Genomic DNA, 17,033 nt, shown 5'->3' on the forward strand with positions numbered 1-17,033 from the left:
TAGCTGCTCCCTTAAAGCGCCTATTATGTCTTATTTGCTTATCTTAGACAAGAACCTGTTGCAGAGATGATGATGTGACCCTGTCTGTACTTGCCTGGGAGCAGAGTTTCAGCTGGCTATTCTACTTGCGCAAGTAGAGGTTTTACTGTCAAAAGCAGTAGATTTTTTTTAAGAAAGGACAGCCAGATAGGTACAAGGATTTCCGCGCGGCTTCCAGGCAGCTATATAATGGGAATAAAACCTTTTTAAATGGGAGAGAAGTCTAACTCCCAGTTTATTGTTTCATAGAGGGGACTTGCCTGATAGTTAGCAAATAAAAATAGCAGTAAAGTAAAGGTAGAGTTTTTCATAAAGGGTTTTGACAAAACGGACAACTGCGAGAGCAAGGCACAATCGCACAGGTAGGCATACCATGAGTCACTCTTTGACGTTGCCATGATTTCACAATTCAGATAAGCAAAGTGCAGACAATTTCTAACACAGGCCTCCAGATAGCAGTCTCACAGGACCACTGATCCTAACCTCTAGAAAACTGTTTTATTTTTATTTTATTTTTTTCTGAACACACTATGACAGTGATATCTGTTGTATTGATCTTTTTGGAAAAAATGTGCCATTAAGGAAAACATTTAATCTCCTAAATCCATAGCTGACCAATCAGCATGCATTAGCAGAATGCTAGGATTTGCTATGAGAAAAAAGGAATCATTTCAGACACATGACGAATACTAGATTCGTGAAATTAATAAATAACATTACTGTGCAATCTTGATCCGTTGGGATTGTTAGGAAAGAGGTGCAGTGATTTATTGAAACATGCAAGCATATGTAGAACTACAGTATATAAGGCAAGAGCAGAGTTTGTGTAATTCCAACAAGCTTGAAAGTCAATATTTGGTATGACCTCCTTGATTCTTCAACACAGCCATAGCCAAGCTTTCTTGTGATTTATTTAGGTAGTCTTCAGGAACTGTTCTCCAGGCTTCTTGAAGGACTTTCGAAGCTCTTCTTTGGATGTTGGTTGCATTTGTTTTGTTCTCTGTCAAGATGATCCCACACTGCTTCAATAATGTTGAGGTCTGGTGACTCATAGTGTTCCATTGTGTGTTTTTCTTTAAAGATGTGCTTTTACTGCTTTGGCAGTGTTTCGGATCTTCATGCTGAAGAATACAAATCTGACAGTACTTTTTTTTCTTTCTTTCATGATTCAATCAGTTTTAACAAAATCCCCAACACCACTGGCTGAAAGGGAGCCCGAAACCATGACAGAGCCTCTACCGTATTATATAGACAGCTGTAGAGGCTGTATTATTCTGGTGTCTTTACCTTACAATGTAAAGCATCTTGAAGTGACTGCTGTTGTGGCATGACTGAAAATGAGTGAAAAAAAGGAAACAAAAAACAGTTAAAACACCCTTCAAAAGGCTGGATAACTATTGCTCAAGACCAAATTACCAGAGAGTCTTTTGAAATAAAACATGAAGAAATGAGGGATGGCTCGACACTGTTGGTACTCTATGCAGTGAGTACTATTGAGCACCCCAGCTGGCATTAACAGGAAGTGAACAGGCTCTGGTGGTATCAGTCTTCATACTTACACAAGCACCTGGAAAGCAAATAAGGGCAGTTGCCTAAAACAAATATTCCACAGTCTATTAAAAGTGTAGCTAGTAAAGTAATAAAAAAGAGGAGGCTGGTTTTGATTTGAAGTTTAATTTTAGTGACAAAAATCAAAAATAACAGTATTCAAAGTCTTCAACAACCCTGGATCTTTGTCGGCACGTTAAATCCTTTGCAGAGTGTTTTATCTGTGAGTGATATAATCTCTGGAGCTACAAAATTATTAGATTACCATTCTAAAAGTATATAAATAAAAAGCAAATGCAAATGGATGACTACAACTCTCATCCTAAAACATTTAGTCATTGTTCTATTGCAACGGGTAGAAAAGCAGAAGGACAGAACCGCCGTGATTGCACATTCTTTTAGGTTATCGCACAGCTGCACAGTGAGATGAATCTATTGGTGATCTTTGACAAGTTTAACCAGAGTGATCTGATAAATTGTACATTTGCGTTCTCAGTTTGGTTTTCATATCTAAATCAATTGTTGTAAACTACAGGTCTCTTAGTTTCTGTGAGAGAGCAAGAAAACAGGGGCACAGGTAAACAAAATGCATCCCTAAGCCAAAAAAAAAAAGAGAAAAAAAAGCAAAGCGATGCTCGCAGGCTCACACTCTTTTTCATCTAGTCATTCTCACTGATAAAGTGTCATAAATGATATGCTATACCTACATTCTACTCATTCAGATTGCTGGTGCTGCACAGTCATACCTAAGAGAGCGTAACAAATAAGGCAAAGCCAAAATTCTCCTCATTATGTTTTACTACTGCAGCTCTGGTCACTAACGGTCACGCCATCCTTCATCCTTTAGGCTTAACAAAAGCAAAACACTACTGTATGACAGTCTCTATTGCTTGCACCCCACACAAGTTGCACACAAGTTTATCAGTCCAGCGTGCATAATGTCTCTCGGTATCCCAGGAGTCCATCTGGTGGGACCAGAATTTGGTTTATCACGTGAGGGGATGTAGAACAGGTTTCTCGGGCATGGCAGTGTAACTGTGTAGGAGTCTTCGTTTCTATCCGTCCCCTCCTACAGTTAGTCCGTCTCCGACTCTATGGCAGTATTCAACACACGTCTGAATGTTATTAAAACAGTCGCGCCTGTTTTTTCAGTTCATTTCTCTTCCACAGAGCCAGCCGGTCAAACTCTTCCACGGTCATACCGAACACTTGGACAAACTCCTCTGGGGACAGGTGGCGCTGGAAAAACACATCATAGCAGAAATTAAGTCTCAAATTCTAGTCATGGTTTTGGGATTTCTTTGGCCGTTAACTTACTTCCAGTCTGGCTCTGTCTACATCTTTGGGCAGCCTGTTGCGCCCTCTGGTGGTGACGATGAGCGACTCATAGGGGTAAATCTGCAGGATAAAGGAAAGGACACACGCACACATTTCAGATACCCGGGTACAAAAGGAGTGGAATTTCATTATTTTAAAAAAGCCTTACTTTGTGTTCTGCTGGGAGAAAAGAGAGAGAGAAAATGAAATCAGTGCAATTGAAAAAAAGCATGTTAGATTAATTGCTTGGCTCTAATAAGGTGTTTTTAGGTCATATTAAATTACCTCTGCTTCCCCAGTTGACCTCGCTGCCACTGTCATATTGGTACTGGTAGCAATCTGCACTCTGAGGCTGAGGAACAGAGTAGGACAGTGAGATTAACAAGAGCAGCGAGCTTCGGGGAATTAACTAATAAAACAGCTTGAAAGCTGGTCGAAGGTAGTAATGAAAAGTGTAAGGGGCCAAAAGAGTTATTTGAATTAAGCCAAATAATATGTATGATAGAATATGTCACAGCTATTCATGCTTTGCCAGGTTCAGTGTGATCTCACCCGCTGGATGCCGTTGCGGCCATATCCCGGTAGTGAAGCTGACTTACAAACAAAATCTGAAGCAGAAAAAAGAAAACACATCAGCATGATATCAGTCTAGCCATGAGCTGCTTAAATGTTCAGTTGTTTTCATGCATTCTGGCGCCATAAGATGGCGCTCATGCCTAACCTAAAACAAAAAATATCTCCAGATGTGTGCAAATGATGCTGGTCGAAGAAGTATTAAAACTAGCAGGAAAAGATCAATAATAAACTGATGCCTTAAAAAAAACAGCTATTTAAATAAATCAGAGCCACATATTGAAACGCTCTGCAGATGAACTTACCGCTATCGGTGCTGTACTGTGACCGAGGAGCTGTAAAATAAACAGATGATACGATTACCTGTTACAAAAAACAACAATAATAAAACAATAAATGCTGCAGCACATGAGCCTAATCTAAATTCATGAAAAACCTCATCAGGGAAAATAAGTGTAGAGCTTTGACATCAATCTGTCTTTTATAGGCTTGACAAAAAGAGGAATTAAAGAAAAAAGGGGGGCAAGTTCCACATTCATCAAGCCCTGCGAGGAACACAAAACATCAAAGGGGCAATAAGGCCAGGGAACATGCAAGCATCTTTTAAAAAACGAGAAAAATAAGATGCACAAGTGTGCAAAAAACACACTACATGCTTCAACATCTAACTGCAACACCCAAGCTTGCACAGTTACAAGCCTTTGTTGCCTTTCAAACACCACCAGCGAGCCGAGTCCCATTCAGCCCCGCTCACTCCCATTTGAGAAGCGGCTTTAATGAGAGATCTTACCGCTCATAAATAAAACAGGATATGGGACACCAGCTGTGAGAGTGAGAGAATCACATAGATGCAGGGGTAGATGGAAGGGTAGATCCACCCATATGGAACAATTTTGGAGAGAGAAAGCAAAGGGAGCAGGAAAAAACCTGTCTGATAGAGATGAGGTGAGGCTGAATGTCAGAGGATAAAATAACCAGTAGCTTATACACTGTATGAGCAGCGAAGTGCGACTATTACAAAGAGAAACAAGTCGGCATGTGACTTTGTGACATCTGGAATTTCAGCACACCTGGTTGAGCACTCTGTTTCAGTTAGCTTGAAATTTTCTTAATCAGTGTGATCAGATATCCCTCCAACACTGACAGGCCACATCTGCCCCTGCCGCTGGCCTACCACAGCTGTTAAGCACACTCATCATCGTTCCATCTCAATACACCACCCAGCCTCCAGCAGCGGCCGTGACCCTCTGTGACCTGCATCCGCAAACCTCATCGCCCTCGCCCTCACAACGCCGGCGACATACTGAGGCTCATAAAAAAACCTTTGTGGCAACATATAGGGCTGTACAGAAAGACAGTCATAAACCTGCTGAAACAGAAGAAACCAGCAGACAAAAGAGGTGGATGTACTGGGGGTGTGGGGGTGGGTGGGATAGGTGGATCCTTACAGCCATTGATGGTGTTGTTGTACGCCGTGGTGCCATAGCTTGTTGTGTTCAGTGTTTCCTTGCTCCCGCTACGAGAATTCCTCGCGCTGCCCCAGGGGTCGTTGTCATAGGAACCAGATCTGGCTTTCATCTCCTCCTTTAGAATCATCCTCCCGATGCCACTCCCAATCTGCGAGGAAAGAGGGCGAGGAGAGAAGCAGAAGGTGGAGAGGAAACAATGAAGGACGCGTTGTAGAATTAAACGAAAGACAGAGAAAGAGAGCAAGAGAAGCAAATAAGGAGGACGGCACAGGCGCCGTGCGATTAAAAAAAGTGCATTTATTTATTTATGGGTGATTTTCTTTCTTTTCTTTTCTTTTTTTTTTGAGGTGGGGACTTACTTCAGTGTGACGTTGAAGAAAAGAGAGAAAATTATGAAGCTCTTACTCTTTGAAGACCGTGACTCCAAGTCTCTTCATCTCCTCCCGTGGAGAAGCGTCTTCTCGGCGCCCGATAGGCTGGGAGAGGAAAAGAGATGAAAGAGATTCCCTTTATGAATTTTGCACTTTCGCGGGGAGCACAGCAACAGTGCGAGTAAATGGATAAACATGACAATATGGCTACAAAATGAACCGCTCTCCCATGTGTGCCATCGGTACACTCTGAATAAGTGAAACAGCAGTGTTTCGTACCCCTGGGGGAGCTGCTGTAGGGGTAGTAGTCAGACTCTGACTGGCTGTATGGCTCTGGAGAGTAGGTAGACAGTCTGGAGGATCTGAGGATGTCCTCACTGGTCCTGCTTTTGGTGGCTGCATCCACGTGATTGTCTGTTTGAATTAAGAGAGAAAGAGGCAGAACCAAAAGAACTGGCCTGTTAGAGGAATAGTTTGCCTGTTCAGTTTATGGTCGGGAGCTAGATGGGAAATTATAAACCATTCTTATATCTGTTAGTTCAATATGATTCTGGAGTCACTAGAGCAGGGGTGGGAAATTAATTTTCCTAAAGGGCCACATGAGAAGTCGGGACTGCTGTGAAGAAATACATCAACAAGCTTATAAAGAGAAAATTAATAATGAGGAGAACTGAGTTCAGCTTATTGGTGCGACCCTCAAAAAACAGTCCCGGTTTCTCATGTGGCCCATTGGGAAAATTAATTGCCCACCTATGTTATTAGAGGGTCATCGCAGCTTAGCACAAAGGCTGGAAACTTCACTATGATGACAATCCTCTGGTTTTAGTAGAAACCAGATATAAACAGGATCTTGCAATACCAGAGTGGAGAAATTAAAATAAATGTGGATTATTTCTTGGCTTGCAGCAGCGTACTCCTGGTGTCTATAAACTACAGGAAAGATATGGTGCTTGGTTTCTGAATGAATTACCCAAACTAGATTGTTAATGAGCTTTAGGGCCTTGCGTTTTACAGACCCAGGCTAGCTGCTTCACCCTGCGTCTACTCTTTCTGTCAAGCTAAGCGAAGATGTTTCCTGGCTTCATATTGAACAGACAGATACTTAACAAGATTGGTATTGATCTTCTCATCTTGCTCTCAGTGTGAAAGGAAATTTCCCAACATGTCAAACTATTGCTTTAAGACGGCACGCACCAGCAGCGCACTAACAAAAACATCTTAATGAGCGTCACAAAGACGTACAGCGATGAAGCGCATTCACTCCACAGCTTCACACTTATGATATCCAACGCTCTTGTCAGAGAAGATCAATATTCCGGCCAACGGCGGGAAAATAGCCGGCATTAAAAAGGGAGTTCTGTTACGGCTCAGCCTGAGGCTCACATTCATTTCACGAATGGTGTGAGGCGGCGATATTGATGCCACTCTGCACTAAAGCATAGTCAACGGAAGTCAATGGGAGTGACATGCGATGTAATGTCGCATAGATCGCTCTTCACTCTGTTAGCCATTAGCCATGCCAGATCCAATCCATGGCCCATTGAATTCCCATGTACACGATGCACGACACCAACACATATTCAGAGCAATATTGAACGCTCTTGATACTTCTGTCAGAGGAAGTATGGCTGCACAACACTGAATGCGAAATACAGTGACACACACGCATGAAGACAAATGAAATTCTGTATCTATTCACTGACGGTAACTGAAACAGTGAAAGGAGGGAGATACTTACAGAGGCAAGGTCACCGGGTAAAGTGGAGCAGAAGGTGGAGGGAAGTGAGTAAAAGTGATTGGATGCAATAAAAGAAAAAAAGAGGTGCAAAGATAAAGGGCAACATTATTGGAGCATCCAATGCGAGTGCTTTGCTACCCACACGGAAGGCATACATGTATATGACTGGGTGCTAACTGATTAGTACATAACTGGCATTTGGCGAACAAAGCAAATCTAAAGTACATGTATCTGCTGTGGCCTTGGGTTTACATGGGGTGTGTTTGGCGCTGACACAAGAGAACATGTTAATCAATGGCTATTCAGGAAGACATGAAGCACAGGGATCAATATCACTGATGTATGAGTTAAATGTCATTATTCAAACAAGGCGAGCTAACAAAGGCTGCCAATTACAGTACATGCTACTTTCTTAATCATGTGTAAAGGACTGCGCGAGGCAGCATCGTGACCAGTGATGTACTAATTTTTAGAACAGAGACACTGACGGGTGATGGGAGTCGACACGCTGCTCACTAACTAACCCCCACACACACACATACACGCACAGCACGGAAAAGCATGCGGGACAACAACAGAGATAAGACTGTCCTCAATCAAGAGGTCTTATGACTCTCAGCTGAAAAGGCCTTTAAAATGCAGTTTAATGAAAGAGACTCTGTTACTGATGCACACTACCCAGAAAGTTCAAGCGCATTTAATTGCTGGGCCTTGTGAAAAAAAAATCCCCCAAAAAACAGCATCTCGTGTTAACCACACCATCATGCTATCTGAACGTAATAAAGACTTTAAACAACAAGTCTATTTGTTTTCTAGAGCTGGAACACTTGTAACAAATGGTTTAAGCCCACATTAAAAAGAAAAAAAAGAAAAGGCAAGGCCGACAAATAAAAGAAGACTCCACAGCAAATCTAAAATTCTGTTACAAAACAGTTTTTCCAGTGCGCTTTGTTCCATTGTTCTGTTCTATTCTGGTGAACTGTGTTGTCCTCAGAGCCCTCTGTACTCAACGCTTCTCACGCCTGAGCAACCTTCACTTCATTCATGGCCCGTTCCAGCACTATTTGCCAACAAGAACCTGTCGGGAGCTGCGCGCGGTAGCAGGCATATTCATATGCTTGTGGCATGCACACTAAAACATCGCTCTTTTATATTCACTCAGCGCCGCTAATGCGAGAAGTCTGACTGATCCCCTTCCTCAACTTTGGAACGAGCCGCGCAAGTCAAAACTCTATCCCTTTTGTGCTTTTTCTAGCACTTCTAATCGTTGCTGTTTTTGTTTGTGCAGGCTTCGGTTTCACTGAACAGCTGGAACATCGACACTACTCGAAGCTGAATGGCGAGAGGCCGGTAAACACATCTACATCGGGTTAAACAAAGCATGACTAAAACTGACAGAAGGACAGGCAGGCTAAGGCAGGACTAACTGCACTGTACCCGTTCTCTTATAGATGGGAGGCTTCCTGTAGATGTTGGGATCCCCTGTGGCTGAGGAGAGAAAGAGGAGATGAAGACGTGAAACATGGAGGAGTAAAGGAGGAGAGGATGCGAACTACTGCCAGGCGAGGTAGGAGGGATGATTGTAAAGAAAAGTAAATATGCAGTATGAGGGGAAGAATATGTCAGATTGATTATGTGTTGTATAAATATACAACTTTCACATTTTCACACACGCTCACTCCTGAGGAACTTAATATGACCTTTTTTAAAGGACTTCCTTCAGTGAATAATGGCTGATGAAATCTTCTCTGTGAAGTGAAAAAAGAAATAAATAAATCTGAGAGTAGTGTGAATGTGAGGAGATGAGGAGTCCTACCTGGTACATGAAAATGTTTAGGGGGCTGGTTTGTGGTGGGTGTGCTTGGTCGCCCGTCTTGGCTATAATAAGGTGAACTCCTGCCACTCTCAGAGCCTGCAGCCAGCCATGGCCCAATCACAGCGAAGGAAACACGAGCATGAAGGAAGGCATCAGCACATGCAGATGAAAGCCAAACAACTCAAAAGTGTGTTTAAAATTACAAGGTGACACTCAGTAACCTTTCTACTTGTGTAACAACAAAGGTTATTGACTTATCAGCAGCATAGAGGGCTGTTTAGAACTGTAATTAGTAATTACAGCCTCAATGCACATGTGTAAGAGTTAAATGAAATGATAGCCAAGGAGCAACTGCAGCAAAGGTGACAGTCAAGCAGCTACTGTGGCAGATATTTGTCACCAGTACAAATATATTAGGGGCTATTTGTCTTAACTGGTAATGACAGATGGAAATGACAAACACTTTGATCTCTAGTAAAAGGAATAGTTTGACATTTTGCTTTTGTGCAACTAGTTGGACGACACATTTGAGTTTATTCATTGTCTTTATGCTAACTATGTGGCTACAACTTCTACAGGAGCTTCTAATTAAAAGATTATTACTTAGTTGTTATGTGACTTAATGAAGTTTCCAGCAGCTGGTTTCCAAACTTTCTAAAATAGACATCTTACCAGGGTAGCCATAGTGCTGTGGAGAGCGAGGCATGATGGGTGACATGCCTTGGCGACTATAAGTTGGTGAGTCGATGTAGCCGGGACTGGAGCACCGCCTTTGCTTTATATCTAGGCTGTTATAGTCCTAAAAGGGACAAACAATGCAAGTCAGGTGAAAGACGAGCAAACAGACACACAGCTCACCGAAATGACAACAGCTCACTTGGGTGAACTTGTACTACATTCACTGCTACGTTCAGAGTGTTTACCTGAGAATAGGGAGAGAGAGTCCCAAGTGACTGCAGGGGAGACAGGAAAAGACAATTAAAGTTTCAAATTTTAATGAAATCAACTCATTCAGTTTCTTAGATAACCACTCTGAAGAAGAGGGGCTAAAGAAAAGAAAGTAAGAAAAAAGAAAATAGGGCTTCATGACTTTGTTTTCAGAATACAAATGTAGGAAACAAAAATGAGATTGTAGGACTAAAGTAAATAATTCTGAGAAAAATGTCAGGATGGAAAAAAAATTGTAAATTGTGATTTTTTTCTCAAGATGCTGAACTGAATCTGTGGCTGTAATCCTCTTCCATACCTCTTTCATAGATTTCAAAAGCTGACTGATTAAAACTTTATTGCTCAGTTTCCCAGACACGGAGTCTAGACTACTTTCAGTTTAATTTTTCTTTTCTGTTTTTTCAAAGACCAGGTTTAATCCATTGTCTGGGAAAGTGGCTATTTATCTTCTTTTTAGACTGCAAAATCCAAATGAGGGTTAGCATGCATTATTTCTTGGTTGAAGCTTGCAAGGTTTGCTGTTTAAAACCCAAACCGATCACCTGCAAGCTCTTTCTTCTTGAGAAGACAGATGTGAGAGTGGCATGAAATATAATCAAAATTTTAATCATGAAAACATAATTTCCTGTAAGTATGTTTACATTTAATTGCACATTTGCACTACAAATAACTGGCTGCTATGTAAAAAAAGGTCAAATGTTTTAAACAGTTCACTCATCCACAAAAGAAAGTTTGATTGTTTTTCACCTTTAAAAGTACTTCTGTAAACATCACATCAGTCAAATACCAAACAAATATCAATAATTTCTGGGATTATTTTTCAAAAACAGAAAAAAAAATCGAAAACTAACAAAATATGCCCAATCAAACTGCACGACACCGACTTTTGATCTTCCTGAAAACAGACGAGTGACGAGTGCAACGCTGTGTTTGACCTGGAGTGTGTGGCTGCAGTACCTCCCCATAGCTGTAAGTGTCTAGTCTGTCATCAGAGATGTATCTGTGGTACGGCTGGTATGAGGAGGATATGAGGTCTGGCTGTTGGACCTCATATATGGCTTTGACCTTTGGCAGGGCAGCTAGGTCCTTATAATCTAGGATCTCATTCTCCACTCTGGCCTGGAGAGAGGACACACATACACCCACCAAAAGACAGCGCTACAGCAACAAGACCCGACATCAACCACATGGACAATGAATGAGAACTTCACCAGTGATAGCAAGCAGATCGTGAAACAGTGAGAGCCGTAGAGGGGGGGCAGAGAAAACTTGATGAGGAACACACAGGTACAAACGAACACGCTGCAGGAGCTGACAGCACTATAAGCTGTTGACCTTCAGGATATCAGCATATGTCAGAGAGAAAGCAGAGGAAGCACAGACAGCAGGAGAGAGAAAGAGAGGGAGGAAGCGTGGAGACAGTATGGATGACAAGCGTGCTTACACTGCATTTCCCCCTCATCCATCACCTTAAACAGAAAGGTCATTGATTATGAGAAGAGAGCAGGGCAGGGCAGGGCTGAGCAAGGAGCAGTGACTCCTGCTTGCATGCAGATAACCCCTGACATGCTAATACTGCAGTGATATACAGCAACAATTCAGACAGCCAAAAAGGCAGGACTTACAAGTGCAACTGCTAAGCACTAAACAAAAAATAAGGCCTGGCTGACACTCTGATGTGGTTTTCAGCATAAACACTGCTCAAAAAACTTAAAGGAACACTTTGACAACACATTAGATTGGAGGGGGAGATCATGCTGGATATCTAAACCAACATGGACTCTGTAATGTGTTAGAAACGAAAGGATGCCACATCGTTTAATGGAAATGACAATTATCAATCTACAGAGGTCCGAATTCAAAGACGCCCTGAGAATCAAAGTTAAAAAATGATGCAACAGGCTAGTCCATTTTGATTAAATTATATTCCAGTAAGTCAAAGGGGCACTTAGTAGTTTGTATGGTTTGTATGTTGGGGCAGGCTGCTAATAACATGACAGATGGTGCCTGGAGGATCTCCTTGCAGATCTGGAAGGCACCATCAGGGCATCACTGAGCTCCTGGACAGTCTTTAGATCAGACATTCACGCCAGTGCCATGCTGCAGGTCATTTTGCAGCTTTGAAAGTGCTCATCCTGTTCCTCCTTGCACAAACCAGCAGATATCAGCCCTCCTGATGGGTTAAGGACCTTCTGTGGCCCTGTCCAGCTTTCCTACAGTAACTCTGTCCTGGAACTCGTCCATGCTCTTGAGACTGTGCTGGGAGACACAGCAAACTTTCTGGTACATATTGAGATGCAACCACTGTAGGGTCCAGAAATCGCCTCATGCTACCCCTAGTGGCACTGACCATAACCAAATGCAAAACAGTGAGAAAGCAGATGACAGAAAAAAATATCATTGTCCTCCAGCTGTAAAACCATGCCTGTTTTGAGGGTTGCCACTCTAGTTGTTAATTTCATTAACACTAAAGCAGCTAAAACTGATTACCAACCCCCTCTGATATTTAACTGAGCAGATCAATATCACAGAGGTTTAACTGACTTGATGCTACACTGCAATTAACAAGTGTTCCTTTAATTTTTTTACTTAGTGTATAATGAGTAGAGTGTTTTTTGGTCATTGAATATTGAAAATGAGCATGAAATATCCAGTCAGGTTGAAGACAGTGACACATTGTTTCCACAATTTTGCCATTTGATTTGAAATAAAACTGAAGAGAGAGATTCAGTAAAGGACCGACAAAGCTTTGCAAAAGGAGCAAACCCATTGTTTTGGCAGTTCTTAAGTTCCAGACTTCAGGCGGTCCTTGCAGCCAAAACAGTTTTTTGTCATTAAAGCATTAAAATAATCAGTTTATAAAATGCTTATATGAATTTGAACTTTTGAACCGCCCCCTGAAAACATGGGAATGTGTATAACAATAAATGAAGCAATGCAGTTCAACCCCTTGAGACTAAACGACAGGAGTTCAGTCGCACCGCAGTTGTTTTATTTCAAATCTAATGGGATGTCTGGCACATCAGCAGTGACAACAGAGGTTAAGGACACAGACAAAGTGAACAGGCCAAGGGAGCGAGCAGCCTCTCTTATTTTGTGCTTGACTGTTCAAGCCTAAGCATAGTGCTCGTGATTCTAGTGTAGCAAAGGTGCTTCAAGGGTAGGCTCGGTGGCAGTGTGGCAGCCAAAAGTGACTAAAAGCTGCAGAGTCACAGGTTACTTACACATATAACTCTACTAGGAGAGCCTATTGAGGAGCCCGGGGGAGAGATGGAGGCCTCGGACAGGCGTCTGTGCTGTGGGTTAGAATCAGACAAAGAGGGAGTTAATTCACATAGTGAGGAAGTTTCACTCTATATCTGTGGGCTTCTCTCTGTACCACTGTCAAATGCTCTTAGGACTGTTTCAACTAGTGCTCCGTAAACACAAAGACTGAATTGAAAGTCCAACTCACCCTGAGTCTCCTCTCTGCTCTCGCCGCTTGCTTGCATAACGGGTGCCACACCTCGCATCCTGAGGAGCAAGAGAAAGAGGGCAGTCACACAGTTGCTGGGTGTTCCCCGCATGCCGTGCGTTTTCTAAAATTGGTGAGCACAATCTAAAACATGCATATGTGTGACTACTCGACCTGTCAGGTACATTTCCTCGCCCTCTTTGAACATCATGTTGCAGCGGGCGCACCGAGCGCAGGTTGGATGGTAGTGTTTCCCTCCTGCCTGTGTGATGAGGAGAGGACGTGGCTGAACGTAAATCATCGCCACAAGGATTTTCACAGATTGAGGGCTAATCTAAAAATCGCACCCCGCCTAGCAGAGCAGGTCACTGTTTCCATATGTTTTTTATGCGCTTTATTTGGCCACCGGTAGCCTGAGAAAGTATTAGGAGACCAGTGGATTGCCTGAAGCTGTTTCATCAGCATGCTAGAAACCACCCATTCTCTCCCTATGACATAATTAGAGCAAAGATCCCCGTAGGTCAGTCACATGAGGAAGCATGTGTATGCATGTGTATGTACAATACAGAATCATGTAAGTGAAGGACATGTGAGTGTGAAATATGCCCTTGAACATGCAAGGTGCCTCGAGGGGATAAATCCAAGCACACGGCGCAGCTGAAATGGACACAGAAAAGTGATCACACTCCTGATGTTTCTCACATGCAACCCTGCGGGGCTGATGGCCGAGGCGTGGCCCCATCCCATCACCTCTGCCTTCCCTAAACGCACCATTCGAGAATTTCTATTTATAGAGGCACTGCAGACGAGGAGACCTGAACTGTGTCAGCTGAACTCCCACGGCATGCAAGTTAAAGTGGGTGTGTTTGTGTGCACGGTGAGGTACTTTATATCATTTCAAGCTGCACTGAATCTTCCTGGTGTTCATAAATCGCACGTTTTTACTGGATTTCCAAGAAATCGGTTGCACCTGATGAGCGAGCTCCCTCCAAGAACTCCCACTGTGCAGCAAGACGCTCAGCTGTTTCCGAGACACATCTTAACCGCGCTCCCTATCTGCTCAGGTTACTACGAAAGGGGGAGGATGCAGCACTTCTGTCTGTTTTCCAAGCAGTGGAGCGTTTACTATCGGTGGCCAAACGGTATCAGTTAAACAAATGCTGTTACCATCTCAAATGAGGAACCTCTGTGGTGGCACTAACAGGCTGCTAAATTTATTGCCAAACTGAGACATTAAGTGAAACATAAGAAAGACGGTTTTATGATCCTCCACCCTCCACTTTCCCCCTTTATGTCTCCCCTCCTCCATCTTCTATATAACTACTCATTAAACTAACAACCTTTGGCTGTGTTAAGTTAAAAGGAAGCGCTGCGCTGTGGGGAAAAAAAAAGTCTAATTATCGACACAGATGCAGAGAGATTAATCCGAGTGTTTGACGTCGGACAGCATAAATGAAAACAATACTTTTAAACAGACGTCTGTGCGACTTATTGGTATCTGCCAATGTGCCAATAATCAGCTCCTAAGTTTTTCTTATCCTTAATGAACTGCATTTTGCATATGTAGGGCTACAAACCTCTGCATGAGACTTCCCCTGAGTCAGTCTCGATGCACGCTGCATCTTAAAGAAGTGCATCATTATGTGATCAGAAACTGACAGAAGACCGAATGCAAGCGAGCGCAGATACACATGTTCAGAGAACAAACGACACAGATGCAGTGGGAAAAGAAAGTGAGAGAGAGACTTGCAGCATGAAGGCTGACATGTCCCCATGTCTATAAATAGCCTAGAGAGGCTGACAGTCAGGAACAAAGCACTTTACACCAGCTATTCAGACAGGCGAAGGAGCAAAGGGACAACAAGACCCTGTATGTGCATGTGTGTGTTTGTGTGTGCGTCTGACAAAGTTTTACTACATCTGCTCCCTTTCCTCAAGTCCCCTCAGACGCAAGACGCCCACCAGAGACTCTTCCAAAACATTTAATTAGCATCTGCACTTTATCACTTTCATTATTTCCAGCCCTGCTCTCCTCATTACTCTCCCTTCACTTCTTTCTTAAGCCCAACTCCTAACTCTTTGCTGTAGATCCTTTGCTGCTGACTCCTTCTGCAATCTCTTAAAAAACTGCTTCACTCTGTGCATTTTTAATCCCGCTTTCTGTGTCTCCCTCTGACATCACCCTTCACTTTTTAGCCTCTGATCTTTTTTTTTAACTCCCTTTTTGTCTCCCTTCTTTTCACAAAGTTGTGCCTCAGTCTAGTTTTTTTTTTAACCTCCTCAGAGTGGAGGGTGGTTTGTGTTCTCTTTGACCTCAAGTAGAAACAGTCAATCTGCTCGGATGTTCTGTCGGGCGCGCTCGACGTGGTGCAGCTCAATTGGTTTCGGTTTAGTAAAGCTTCACAAAATGTTTTATCACCCCCTCAATCTTAAGTCGGTCACTCCCTGAAGCGCAGCCGGGCTTAAACTCCGCAGAGGACGTGCAACGTGGCCGTTCAATTACGATAACGCTGATTACGCTCCGCGGTTCACTCCAATTTGGATTTCTGTGCTGCTGCTGCGGTGGGATCATCTAATGTTGACATCTGGTTCCGTTCTCACCTCCAAAACCCTTCCACTGATGTATCTGCTGCAGGTCTCACATTTCACCCCATACTGGGCGTGGTAATCTGCCTCACAGTATGGCACTCCATCCCTGCAACATAGAACATATAAAAGAAACTTGCTTGTAGAGTGTCAACGACACAATTTGCCTTGTCTTGGGGAAACGGCAGATAAAGAAGGACAGAGCAGTTGTTGGGCATTTTGTTTCTCTCTGTTTTCCTTCCCTTTACACACTCACTTGCTGATGTACTCTCCAGTGAGGACCATATTGCACGTCCGACATCTGAAGCAGCTGACGTGCCACTGTTTGTCAAGTGCCAGGAGAGACTGACCCTGCTTGATCTCGGCTCCACATCCAGCGCAGTCTGGAGAAAAAAAAGAAAAGGGAAAGGGAGGGAAAGAAAGAGGGACGCAGAGAGATAAGATGTTAAAATGTTGTGGAGTGGTAGAAATTGTAAGAGACAGAGAAAGGCAAAATGAGCCCAAGGACTAAGTGTACATCTTTAAGCACTTTCTGAGCTACTAAGTGCAGTTTTCATCACTGCCACCACCTTAAATAAAACCTACTGTGCTTTTTACACTCCCCTAAGAGGTCCAGGGGATGTGGGAAAGTAACAAAAAGTGTCCGGGTTAAAAAAAAAAAAAGGAGACAGGGAGGCAAAATTGTTAAATTAAAAGTTTTTATTAAAATTTCTATCACTAGTTAAACTAAGAGATACGGGCAAGCCGATAAGTAAGGAATGCAACAAAAAGCAGGAGTTCATCACTAAACTGAAAAGTTCATGTAAATCAAAAAAGGGTAAATCAGCAAAGCACACACTCGTCTCCACAGACCACCACACACAGCTCACTAGCTGCACAACCAGCAAGGTTCTCTGATACCAAAGTTCACCTTTCTCTGGCCTGAAGTACATTAGCTTAATTGCTGATTATACAAGCATCGTTTTTGCCCTCAGAAAGATGCTTCAGCAGGTGTTACTGACCAACAGGAGCGTCGGGAGGCTTAAAAAAGGGTCAGCCCTCTGTTTGTTTGTACTAGATGGAGGCTTGGTTTTAGCTTAACCTTTTTGACCCGCTCTGTTACACAAGAGAGTAAGTCACTCTAGGGACCACTCCAGTCTGCTTCGTCAGCCAAGACAAATTGTGTTTTGTAGTG

The 17,033-nt window shown here is 42.9% G+C and overlaps 1 protein-coding gene across 11 annotated transcripts in view; it reads right to left on the minus strand.

The window, feature by feature from the left end:
- Nucleotides 1-1,694: 1,694 nt before the first annotated feature.
- The window catches only part of ablim3 (actin binding LIM protein family, member 3), a 45,843-nt gene continuing 30,504 nt past the window's right edge, over nt 1,695-17,033 (minus strand). For 5 of the 11 annotated variants that reach the window (XM_080306518.1, XM_026188990.2, XM_080306509.1 and 2 more), the window contains 19 exons: nt 16,116-16,242; nt 15,875-15,968; nt 13,448-13,535; nt 13,274-13,332; nt 13,044-13,115; nt 10,777-10,938; nt 9,795-9,824; nt 9,544-9,670; nt 8,872-8,967; nt 8,493-8,543; nt 5,597-5,731; nt 5,352-5,422; nt 4,926-5,094; nt 3,783-3,812; nt 3,457-3,512; nt 3,190-3,256; nt 3,074-3,084; nt 2,905-2,985; nt 1,695-2,826 (listed from right to left, as the gene is read on the minus strand). In XM_080306518.1, the coding sequence (XP_080162644.1) occupies nt 2,713-2,826; nt 2,905-2,985; nt 3,074-3,084; nt 3,190-3,256; nt 3,457-3,512; nt 3,783-3,812; nt 4,926-5,094; nt 5,352-5,422; nt 5,597-5,731; nt 8,493-8,543; nt 8,872-8,967; nt 9,544-9,670; nt 9,795-9,824; nt 10,777-10,938; nt 13,044-13,115; nt 13,274-13,332; nt 13,448-13,535; nt 15,875-15,968; nt 16,116-16,242 (1,640 nt within the window). In that variant the 3' untranslated portion in view covers nt 1,695-2,712. The remainder of the gene's footprint in view (nt 2,827-2,904; nt 2,986-3,073; nt 3,085-3,189; nt 3,257-3,456; nt 3,513-3,782; nt 3,813-4,925; nt 5,095-5,351; nt 5,423-5,596; nt 5,732-8,492; nt 8,544-8,871; nt 8,968-9,543; nt 9,671-9,794; nt 9,825-10,776; nt 10,939-13,043; nt 13,116-13,273; nt 13,333-13,447; nt 13,536-15,874; nt 15,969-16,115; nt 16,243-17,033) is intronic. The other 6 variants (XM_080306501.1, XM_080306503.1, XM_080306526.1 and 3 more) reach the window with 6 other exon arrangements.

This window comes from Astatotilapia calliptera, chromosome 2, assembly GCF_964374335.1.
Source record: "Astatotilapia calliptera chromosome 2, fAstCal68.1, whole genome shotgun sequence".
Taxonomy (NCBI): domain Eukaryota; kingdom Metazoa; phylum Chordata; class Actinopteri; order Cichliformes; family Cichlidae; genus Astatotilapia; species Astatotilapia calliptera.